The 12177-nt window shown below is 39.4% G+C and overlaps 1 protein-coding gene across 1 annotated transcript in view; it reads right to left on the bottom strand.

Annotated features, from left to right (window-relative positions):
- Nucleotides 1–735: 735 nt before the first annotated feature.
- zdhhc15b (zinc finger DHHC-type palmitoyltransferase 15b) overlaps nucleotides 736–12177 on the bottom strand; it is a 52178-nt gene continuing 40736 nt past the window's right edge. The window contains exons 11-12 of the mRNA XM_041195859.1: nucleotides 10153–10229; nucleotides 736–4907 (exon numbers count right to left, since the gene is read on the bottom strand). Of these exons, the coding sequence (XP_041051793.1) occupies nucleotides 10183–10229 (47 nt within the window). The 3' untranslated portion in view covers nucleotides 736–4907; nucleotides 10153–10182. The remainder of the gene's footprint in view (nucleotides 4908–10152; nucleotides 10230–12177) is intronic.

Raw genomic sequence — 12177 nt, 5'->3', positions numbered from 1 at the left:
TAAATGGCTGTGGGACATTGTTCCATTTGGTGGGTTCTCCCACAACTTTTTAGCTGGAGGCAGGGTGGGCAATCTGGCACCTCGTATAATTTGGCCCATGTATTTCCCCAGTGGAAAACTACTTCAACAAAGAGAGGGATTAAAGTCTTGAGTTGCTCGACATTCCAGGAAATACTACAAGCAGATGCACTTATAAACTGGTGGTGATGAAATTTCTCTAGTCAATAATTTTAGTGATGCAAATGCAAAGCAAGTTTCAATATTATATTAATGATGACTTCTTTTGAGTATAACCTCTGGAATGATCTGCCTGAGTGTGTGGTGGAAGCAGGTTCAATCGAGGCATTTAAAAGGGAATTAGTTGATTATCTGTAAAGGGAGAATGTGTGGGGCCACTGGGAGAAGGCTGGGGAGTGGCACGAAGTAAATTGCTCCTTCGGGGAACTGGTGCAGAAATGTCAGGCTGGATAGCCTCCTTCTGTGCTGTAACCATTCTGTAATTTTGTGAACAGATGTTTCACTCTAGTTCAGAATACTGTAATTAGAGAAAGAGAACATTTTCTAATCGGGGAGGGAAGAGCAAGATAGAATGCAACTGAGGGAAAGAGTCATTGTCCCTTTTAAGGCCTGTGTTCAATAGACTAGTTGCAAGTTGATCAGATCTTCTTGCAGAATAGGGATATTTGAAGGACATTACTGCTGCAGATAAATAAATAGAAAATGACAGCAATATATCAAGTTCTTAAAAAGGCAGTATTTTATTACCCTTACCATAAACCGAATATACAATCCATCCTCAGCTAGGTTATTATCTATAAGGTTGCATAGAAACCAATGAATAAGAAATAGGCACACAAATTTAAGGGCTTTATTATCTGTCGCATTCCAAAATCCACTTCTGTTTTACTTCAAAACCCATCTCAAAGACACTCAGGAAAAAGTATGTATAGTAACAATTAATGACTCCTGGTTCAATATGACATCATTCTGTGCTAGTTTAATTTGCAATGGATGGCCTCTGACAGCTCTGTGATATGGTAAAAATATCTGCAATTTACCAGATAATTAATCAGTAACAAAGTCACACTGGGCTTTATCAGCTCACTGGTGGAGATTCAGATTACATTAGGCAATGAACAATCATGGCTTATTTTAGACAACTGCATTAACTTTTTGATACTCAAAAAGTATTAATTGAGTGCTTTGTTAGCATTGAAAAATCATTCAAAGCTCTTCTTCATCACTGCAATTCCAGCAGTAGAAATAGGAATTTTATTTCTATTTGCATTTCTCCACATAACTGTTCTAGAGACATTTTCTAAATCCAGAAATTTCTCACATTACAGCACTCTTTTTACTTGCACTTCTCACTTTAAAAAACATGGAGTGAGGGGTGGGGGGAAGAGAGAGATTGTCTGCAAGTCAAGATAAACTAATAAAAATCTAATCTTGCATAAAACTAAATGCACTCTGGCAGAAAAACAGAATAATCTATATAAATATAATTCCTCGAAAATATTACAAAGACCCAATTGTCTATCTCTCAAAACAAATCAAGGATCATTTATGATCATCTTCCTCCCCCTTCAAAAATATCTAGTGGCTAGTGCAAATTAAAAAAGATCCCATGTAATATTTTCTGCCCAACAGTAGCTGTGTCTGATCATTGGAAAATTCTGTACGAGGATTTAGCAAGTGCACCAGTTCTTTCTGCTGTAGCAGCAGAGGAATATCATGAATGCATGAATGTTTTCTGTTACATTGAAATAATTTCTAACAACCCAGCTATGCTTAAAATTATTTTTCTCTGTCAACATGTTGGAAACTGACATTAAATGTAGCAATGGCACTGAAAAGTTGCTCCTACAAAAACAGAGCCTGAAGTCATCATATAGCTGAAAATCTGAGAGGTGCTTACATTGCAACAGATGATAATGTATGCGGGAATGTTTTGTAGTCTTACAGTGCAGTTTTCAGTAAAGTCTATTACAGGAACTGAGCCCGCCTTTACATTGGAATACCATTTTTTAAAAAAATGGACTCCACTGTAGGACGATCTGATAGCCTTGTTTTTAAATAAAGTACTAAAGTTTTGTCTGCATGTGGAGTTAGAATTCAAACTTGTGAAGGCCTGGTGTATTTATCAAAGCTGCTTAAACATCAGCCAAACATCAAGGATCAGACTCTTCAATTCTCAGTTCTAGAACACGTGTGCCTGTATGTTGCATAGGTGTCACATTACAAAAAGGAAATTTCAGGGTTATCAAACAGAATTCTTAGGATATGCCACATAATTACTTCCACTTTGCTAAACCTGCACTTCAAAAAACTGCTATTGCAAAAATTAGTTTCAATTTCTACATATTCATCCGTTTAAAAAAAAACTGGATTATTTACAACCTACTTGTAATTAAGTCACTGATTGGTTTATAGTAGAGGGTTTAGCCTAAAGGGTTTTTAGCCTGTGACAAGAAAGCTCTTAAATATATATCCACAATGCAATTGAAAATAAAAACGAAACATTTCATCCAAAGGATTTCAACAAAAAAACACCTGTGCACAGCTGTGACAGCATTTATAGTATCTGAAGAATCCAGAAGTTTCGTTATACGGGACAGCAAACTATTCAATGCCCCTTTTAATATAGACAGATTCCTATCAGGAATTCAATTTCCTTGCATTACCGTTGCCTCAACTGCCAGATGGGTTTGCATCATGAAGTCAGAGAGGAAGTGTGTTCTTATCAGACAACAGGAAGGAGCAAAAACAAAAATACCTGGAAAAACTCAGCAGGTCTGACAGCATCTGCGGAGAGGAATACAGTGTAGTTTTTCCAGGTATTTTTGTTTTTGTTTTGGATTTCCAGCATCCGCAGTGTTTTGCTTTTAACAGGAAGGAGCAGTTTTACACCATTCATTTAAATATAAAAAGGTGTTCATAAACCCGTTTCTATTACAATCCTGGGAATCCACAATGAATCCTGTAATTCAGTTTAGTCAATAACAGAGTCTAATGAAGGAAAATAAAGAAAGATCAAATATGCATTCATACAGAACTTTTCACAACCACAGGACATCTCGAAGTGCCTTACAGCCAAAGTACTAAGTGTTGTATAGGAAATGCAACAGATAATTTGCACACAATAGGATTTCACAAAAAAAAGTAATAAATGGCAAAACCATCTGTTTTAGGTGTTGGTTGAGGGATGAACATTGACAAGGATAAAAGGAAAACAAAAGGCTGAATGATCTCACAATAAAATGAGACAATTGGGCAAATGCTTTGAATGCTAGTGATACTTGTAAGAACAACATTTTAACTGTGGGAAGTGAAAATACTAAACTGCACTGATATAAATAATTAGCTTTTAACTTGGTTGCATGTCAAAGATGGAAGCTGCTCAGTGTTTTAATACCTTAAAGTTCCCTTCAAAAAATTCTACCAGCCTATCAGCAGGTTTTTATTCCTTTGTGGATTAATGTCCCTGAACCCAGCAGCAGTTATTCCTTATTGTTGCTTGGAATGATGAAAGCCTATGACTCATTTCCTCCAGTCAAGAAGCTTGTTCTGCTTTAATCTTAGCACTTAGGGCTCAGAGGGCTTACCTGTAGTAAGAAAACCTCCACACGTAAAAATTCAGGAAATTCAAAAGCTACATGATGAGAACACAAGTCACATCTGAAACCTGGAAAAGATGTTACAAAGTTCTGACAGTAATATCCATTAACCTCTGTCAGGTTGGTGAATATACACATTTTTAGGCGGGCAGAAAAATCAACCACTCTTAAGGCTTGTACTTTTTAAAAGAGATTTACATACCTATCTTTCGACAGTTAATTTCTTTCCTGAATTTAAATATATTATTTAAATAAAATGTAAACAGGTAGAAAACTCTCAACCTTGACTATTCCACCTGAGTTGGAGTTGGCACAGGGAGAAAGTGCAAGGTGACATTTTAGGGTGGAATTGTGCCACAGGGTACAGATAAATTAGTGAGCTGTTCCTTTGGAGGTGGAAGACCAAGTGAATTTTTACTGTAGGTTTTTGTTCATCATTTCTTTGCTCAAAATTATGGTTCGGAGTAGATGCAAATTACACCTTCATGCAACGACAATGAAAACTGGCTTGTCACTGTGCTATAAAGGTTAACACTGGCATGAGTGCATTAAATAGCAGATAACTGAACTTTCCTTAGATTTGAGAGTGATTCAAACTTTGAGCAGATACTGCTTTACAAATCTTTGGTCCCTCATTGGAGTAATTTTATTATATTTAATTTTGAGGGTAAATTAGTTTAAAAAATATGTACATCACATTACAAACATATCAAAAAAACTAGCTAAATTTAAGTATCTTCTAAACACATTTAAAAAAAATTTAAAAAATGTTAAAAAAATGACCTGGTTTGAAATGACTTAATTCATATAAACACAGTAAACAACCAACTTACTGCTGTTTTGTTCAAACACATGGTTGAACAGACAGTGCAGTTCTTTTTCCGTTTGACAGTTCTATATTTGTAGCTTAACCGTGCAATATTAATGCAAGGAACACTTTTGTTCAGCACTTCACCCTAATGAGTTAAATGTAGCATGTCAATGTTAAATTAATCCCAATGTTGGTTTTAGGTATCTGTGATAGAGCTTCATTCACACACACATTATTTACATCAAAGTCCATGAGTACCCAGTTTGTAATTGAATTTACAGTGGTTCCCTCCCCCAGCAAGGAAATGCAGTTGTTTGTGAACCAAAGCCTGCATGTATATTATCTATTAAAAAGATCTTCAGGAGATTGCCTGACGTAAGGCATGTAATACTTAGTTCCATCTGATATGTTGAAGACCCTCAAAGATCTTTGGTTCTCTCATTTGCACTTCAAATAATACAGTAGCCTCTGGGAGTGACCTGAAAAGATAGCAATAGCTGATATCAACACTAGATGAAATTATTTTTGATCTATTACTTTACACTTTTTGTTTAGGGAGGTGGCTTACCAATCAGTAAACCAAGCCAAAAAAAAGTCAAGTCTCCTATAATACTACAGATAAACAAACTATGGCAAAGTTCGGTTGGACCCTCACTAGTCGTGTCGCTTCCTCCACAGTATTCCCTGCCCAACTGGACTATGGTAAACATTAAATTGACTGATATTGAAACGTAATCAATTACATTATGGAGCAGTGTAATTTTTCTGCAGTTTCAAGGCCAGTTTTGGCATTCAAAATGACAAGATTACTCCACGAATGTTCTTCTTCACCCATATTTCCTGCTTACCTCAGCTCCTGATAGTGCAGCTGCACACTGAGTGGGTAGAGATGTTCTCCAGCAGTTAATCAAATAGACATATTTCATGTGCAAGTCTATACAGTGTCAATTATGATAACAGTGGCTCGGGGGTGAAAGGGACGGTGTGCAGAGGTTGGACATTTACAATGGTGAGTGGGTGGGATTTGGTTCAGGTGGGTGGAAGGAGGGGGTTAAGTGGACAATTAATGGAACTGTGCCAGGAAGCTCCAACCCAACTTTCAGGTTTAACTCAGGCAGCGCGATGAGTGGGCAGCTAACCCGTTCCCAGGAGAAAGGCAGCATTTCAAATACATTAATGAGGCTGGAAGCCATGATTTAACCTTCATTGCAGGTTTAACTGGCTCCCAAGCTCCAAGATACTGTTGCGAAATCCCCAAGGAAATCTCCAAGCATCACACCCTGCCAGGATCAGATTGAACGCTGACCCCTGAAGTCAAGGATCGAACCTCCCTGCCAGAGTAAGGAGTTCGGTTGGACCCTCACTAGTCGTGTCGCTTCCTCCACAGTATTCCCTGCCCAACTGGACCCAAGCTTGCCAATCAGACTGACTTCTGAACAGGAAAGCTATAAATGACAAAAGATACACACTCCGGAGTTAAACTCCACAACTTGTGGGGAAATCCAGACTTCTAGGGATCCTGCGTGCTGCTAGTGCCTCGGGGGGGGGGGGGGTGGTGGTGGTGGTGGTGGTGGTGGTGGGGGGTGTTGGGTGACAATGGCCCCTGGATAGTGATCAAAAGCAGAAATTTCAGCAGAACCCTGGTTCAGAGTGTGCAGTTGTGAAATCTTACAACAGTAAACATGAATTTAACTTGGAGCTTCATTCACCTGCAGGGTTTAATATCACATCATCATGAAAACGTTAACCCCTTGTTCAAAAATGGGTGTCAAGATAAGTCCAGCAACTACGGGCCAATCAGTTTATCTTTGGCAGTGGGGAAGCTTCTAGAAGCAATAATTTGGGCCAAAATTAATAGCCACATGGACAAATGAGGGTTAATTAAGGGAAGCCAGTATGGATTTCTTATGGGAAAATCATGTTTAACTAAATTGCTGGAGTTTTTTGAAGAGGTAACAGAGAGAGCAATGCAGTTGATGTGATATACATGGACTTCCAAAAGGCATTTGATAAAGTGCCACACCACAGACTTGGGAGCAAAGTTATAGCTCATGGAATAAAAGGGACAGTAGCAACATGGATACCAAATTGGCTGAGTGACAGGAAACAGAGAATAGTTGTTGATGATTTTTTTTTGGGCTGGAGGCAGTTTGTAGTAGGGTTCCCCTGGGGTCAGTGTTAGGACCTTTTCTTTTCCTGATGTATATTAATGACCTAGATATTGATGTACAGGGCACAGTTTCAAAATCTGCGGATGATATAAAGCTTGAAAGCATTGTAAACCATGGGGAGAATTTCAAAAGGACATAAACAAGTTGGTGGAAAGGACAGACAGGTGGCAGGTGAAGTTCAATGATGATTCATTTTGGTAGAAAGAACATGGGGACACAGTATAAAATAAAGGGTACAACTCAAAGGTTATTGTGAAAAATAAAAGCTCATAGTGTATGGGGTAAAATATTAGCCTGGATAGAAGATTGGCTGGCTGGCAGAAAACAGAGTATGCATAAATGGGTCTTTGATTGGCAGGGTGTGACAAGTAGAATCCCACAGGAGTCTGTGCTTGGGCCTCAACTTTATACAATTTACATCAATGACTTAGATGAGGGGAATGAAGGCATGGTAGCTAAATTTGCTAAATACAGAGATAAGTAGGAAAGTATGTTGTGAAGAAGACGTAAGTATTTTACAGACGTATATAGGTAAGTTGAGTGAGTGGGCAAAAATCTGGCAAATGGAGTATAATGTGTGAAAATGTGAAGTTGTTCACTTTGGCAGGCACAATAACAAAGCAGAATATTACTTAAAGGGTGAATGACAGCAGAATTCTGAGGCGCAAGAGGGATCTAGGTGTTCTCACAAAAAGTTAGTATGCAGGTACTGCATGTAATCAAGAAGGCAAATGGAATGCTATCCTTTATTATGAGGGAAATTGAACATAAAAGTAAGGATATTATGCTTCCGTTATACAGGGCATTGGAGAGATCACATCTTGAAAACTGTGTGTAATTTTAGGAAGGATGTAAATGCATTGGAGGCAGGTCAGAGGAGGTTTACTAGATTGATATCTGGAATGAGCCAGTTGTCTCATGAGGATGGGTTGGACAGGCTGGGCCTGTTTATCCTGAAGTTTAGAAGTGTAAGGGGTGATTTTATTAAAATATACAAGATCCTAAATGGTCTTGACAAGGTGGATGTGGAAAGGATGTTTCCTCTTGTGGGTGAGTGCAGAACTAGGGGACACAGCTTTAAAACTAGGGGTTGCCCTTATAGGGTGGCTGAGGGGAAATTTTTTCTCTCAGAGGGTTGTGCGACTTTGGAACTCTCTGCCTCAGAAGGCGGTGGAAGCGGGGTCATTGAATAATTTTAAGGCAGAGATAGATAGATTCTTGGTAGGCAAGGGAATCAAAGGTAACCGGGGGTACATGGGAATGTGGTACTCAAAACACAAACACATCAGCTATGATCTTATTGAATGGCAGAGCAGGCTCGAGGGGCCGAATGGCCTACTTCTGCTCCTATTTCATATGTTCATATAAAGAGGGTGCAGGAGCAGAGTGACCTGGATATATATGTACATAAGTCATTGAAGGTGGAAGGACAGGTTGAAAGGGCAGTTAGTAAAGCATAGAGTATCTGAGGCTTCATTTAATAGGGAGATAGAGTGCAAGAGCAGAGAAGTTATGTTGAATTTCTAAAAGGCACCAATTAGCTTCAGCTGGAGTGTTGCGTCCAGTTCTTGGCGCCACACTTTAGGAAAGATGTGAAGGCATTGAAGAGAGAGAAAAGATTTATGAGAATGGTTTCAGGGATGAGGAACTTAAGGTACGAAGATAGATTGGAGAAGTTAGGACTGTTTTACTTGGAGAAGGCTGAGAGGAGATCTGACAGAGGTATTCAAAATCATGAATGGTCTGGACAGAGTAGATAGGGAGAAACTGTGCCCACTTATGAAAGGATCAAAAATGAGGGGGCACAGATCTGCAAAAGAAGCAAAGCAATGAGAAAAAAACTTTTTCACACAGTAAGTAGTTAGGGTCTATAATGTACTGCCTGACAGTTTGGTGGAGGCAGGTTCAACTGAAGCATTCAAAAAAGAATTAGACTGTTATCTGAAAAGGAAGAATGTGCTGGATTACAGGGAGAAGGCAGAAAAATAGCACTAAGTGAAATGCTCATTCTGAGAACCGGTGCAGAAACAATGGGCTGAATGATCTCCTTCTGCACTGTAACAATTCTGTGATGAACCAGCAGGGGGGAGGATTCGCTCGACAAATTTTAAAATCATTAATGTCCTGGAAATTTGGACTTCTAAATCTTCAAATCTTAACAAAATAAACAATAATTTTTGCACATTACAGAACCTTTTTATCCTCACCAACTGTGCAGCACATCTCAGCTGAATGGGAGAAGAAATCTTTTCCAAGGGCAGAACTTTTTCTCTTTGGTGTGTGTTGGGTGGGGGGGGGGGGGGGGCACATTCCAATGTGCAAAACGACACGCAGTAACGTTGGGCGTTCGTCCCGACGTCACTGCGCGTCATTCCGATCTTTTGCGTGGAGGGCGCACACCGGAATCGGCTGTGCGCCCGCCAAACTGTCAAAGGCCTGTTAAGACCATTAATAAACTAATTAACCAAATTGACAGGGCTGCCTGTCTTAAGGTTGGTGGGCAGGCGAAGAGCCCAGGCGGCCTTCGCATTTTTCATGAAACCTTATCCACAGGCGGGATGAGATTTCATGAAGGGTTTATTAAATTCATAAATATTTTTTAAACATTTGATAAACATGTCCCAGCTCATGTGACGCTGTCACATGAGGGGACATGTAAATGATTTTAAAATTTTTTTATTTTGAAGTTTCAAATTCAACTTCATCTCCCCGAGGCACAGAGCTGCCTCAGGGAGATTTCTCCTTCTTTCACACACATGCGCAAAAGAGCACAGGCCCCAATTCTCCCTCCTCTCCCTGCCCGTACAGGTAGCGCTGAGCGCTATCTGGCGCATGTCACGCTGGGCGGGTCTTAATTGGCCTGCCCATGTAAAATGGCGGTGCACAGCCGATCATCCCTGACCAGCCTGCCCGTCAGGCAGAAGATTCTGTTCCAAGTCATTTCCAATGACAGTCTAAGTGGTCACTAGCAGGTTTGCAAGGAGTGGTCCTTGTTCTGATGTGAAAGTACTGGGCTTCTTGTCAGCTATGACCAGAACCAAAAAAGAAGCAAGATGCTTGTTGATGCACATGCAAATGTTCTGCCTTTCTTAAGGAAGAGACTCTACTCCATATGTTATTCTAAGGTGATTCCTAGTGATGTTCCATGTCTAGCCAAGAGCAAGGTGCCGAACAGCAACCTGGGGCGACTCAATTTTGCCTGCCAACTTGTGGTTTCATTGGCTTCCCTTTCTAGCTACGTTGGGTTGGAAGCTGTCATTATGCAAAACCACACTTAATGTGTAGCTTCACCATATAACAATTCTGATTAATATGCAAGATATATTTTGTTTACCTCATTGCACTCTTATTGACAAATGCAAGGATTTTGAGTGATGTGGATAAATTCATAGGCCACCTGACTTTTGGACAAGCACATTTTAACTCTATTTCTTACTCAATTACCAGGAATTAGCGCATTCCAGCATGGCCTACATTTTAGCTTCTATCTTCCTAATGAGTTGAAATAGAAATCTATAATCAGTGGAAACTACTGATGCTCATGGAGACTCACCTATGAACGCTAAACAGCACCAGAGGTCAGCTAGGACTCCATTTCAACAGTCACAGAGGTAGCGCCACTTGCAGTTGCTGAAGAGAAAATATAGTTATGCTTCAGAGAAAACAAATAACTGATATCTTTGAAAATTATAACTTCTCTGTTCTTTATAGGTTTATATTGAATATTATAAGCACATTACATTGAATATTACAATATACAAATTTCTTTATTATATCCCTCACCTCCACCCTGCACCTAGTACCCACCCCTTCCCAATTTTCTCCTTCCAGTACCGATCAAACAGCAAATTCTTCATGTGTAAGTTGCTTGACCAAGAGCAGAACACGTGAAACTACCCTGTCCTCATTCAATGTTTACAGCCACAAACTTTCAGCAGAGCAAGCTATTAGAAGCTGGAAAAGTGGCTTAATGTTTTCCCCTTCTTTAGTCTAAGGACACCAAGGCCAATTATAGTTACCCACCACAGCTCAAGATTATCATCACAGAGCAGAGGTCAAACCTGAGTCTTTCCTACTGGCTCTGTACCACGCCAAGTGGCACATTTAACTACACTCCCATTATTCTTTCTTAATTTCAGCCTTCAATACTGAGCAGAAATGCTGTAGCATTCTCCTAAATGCCAAGAGGCTTATGGACAATTAAATTTAAAATTGCAAAAAATGACAATAGCTTTGTTAGAGAACTGGAATGTGCACTGGCTCCTTTAACTACAGGGAATTGGGTTTGAATTCACCTAAGTTAATGGCACAAATTCTCCCCCATTTGCTAGTTGCAAGGGTCTCACATGAAATCCCTGCCCAATTCCCAGTGGGCAGGAGTGTCTAATACAAAAATGCTCACAAATTGACAACCACGTTATGATGGCTGGTGAGGAAATCGAGATGTTTATAGCTGCACAGTTTTACATCACTGGGCAGAACTAATCCAGGTAATTTTAGGCTTAATGTCTGTGGTAAGGAAAAACTGTAGTCTTTAATTAAGGATAGAATTACCACTTGTCTAAAAAAAAAGAAAAAAAAAATCAATTAGACATAGCCAGCACAGATCTCCAAAAGGAGAATCATTGTTGATAAACCTCAAGAGTTCTTTGAGGAGCTAACAGCCATTCTGGATGGAGGGAATGTAGTGAACATGGACTTTACAAAAACCTTTGATAAGGCTGAAATTAAGAAAGAATGATGGGAGTGTAGTCAAATGTGCCACACAAGAGATTATAAGTAGTGATGTCCCTGTTCAGTTGTCTGGGAATGTCAATGACTCAGGAATAGGCCTAGTGGGAGTGCTGTTGCAATTTGCGGATATCAAGTTTTTAAAAAATTCTTTCATGGGTTGTGAGCATCGCTGACAAGGCTAGCATTTTCAGCCCATCCCGAATTGTTCTAGAGAAGGTGGTGATGGTGAGCTTTCTTGAACTGCTGCAATCCATCTGGCATGGGTATACCCACAATGTGGCTAGGAAGGGTTTTTGACCCAGTAACCATGAAGGAACTTAGAAAGTATAGTTAATTAGACCAAAACATTTGGCAACAAAAATCCATATTCAATTACTCTGTAGTTCTATGAATGTCCAAAAATGAAAATATATTCTATTTTCTCAAAAGCCAAGAAACGTAAAAGGGCATGATCACACTCTTATGTACATTTAGTAAAGAGGATTACACACGCTGCTAGTAACGTAACTATTGTCATACTTGCAGGTGCCCAGAAAGAGTAAAAAGGGGGGAGGGGGGAGAGAGGAGAAGAGAGAGCGAAAGAGACAAACACGAGTGTACAAAGAAAAGGAGGAGGAAAGAGAGAGAAAAACATTACATATATCTCAGGAGCCATGTTGAGATGAAATAAAAAAGATCCAAATATGTATTACAGCTTTCATCATAATAAACAAATGCTCCCATTTATGAAAGCCCATTCAAAAATGTTAAAAGCCCCTCAAGTACTTATTCCTTATCAAAACAAAGAGACTTGTATTCATAACTCCAGATCAAAAGACAGCTAATTCTTTAATAACCTCTTTAT

The sequence above is a fragment of the Carcharodon carcharias genome, chromosome 9 (assembly GCF_017639515.1).
Source record: "Carcharodon carcharias isolate sCarCar2 chromosome 9, sCarCar2.pri, whole genome shotgun sequence".
Taxonomy (NCBI): domain Eukaryota; kingdom Metazoa; phylum Chordata; class Chondrichthyes; order Lamniformes; family Lamnidae; genus Carcharodon; species Carcharodon carcharias.
This window is presented reverse-complemented; position numbering and strand designations above follow the sequence as displayed.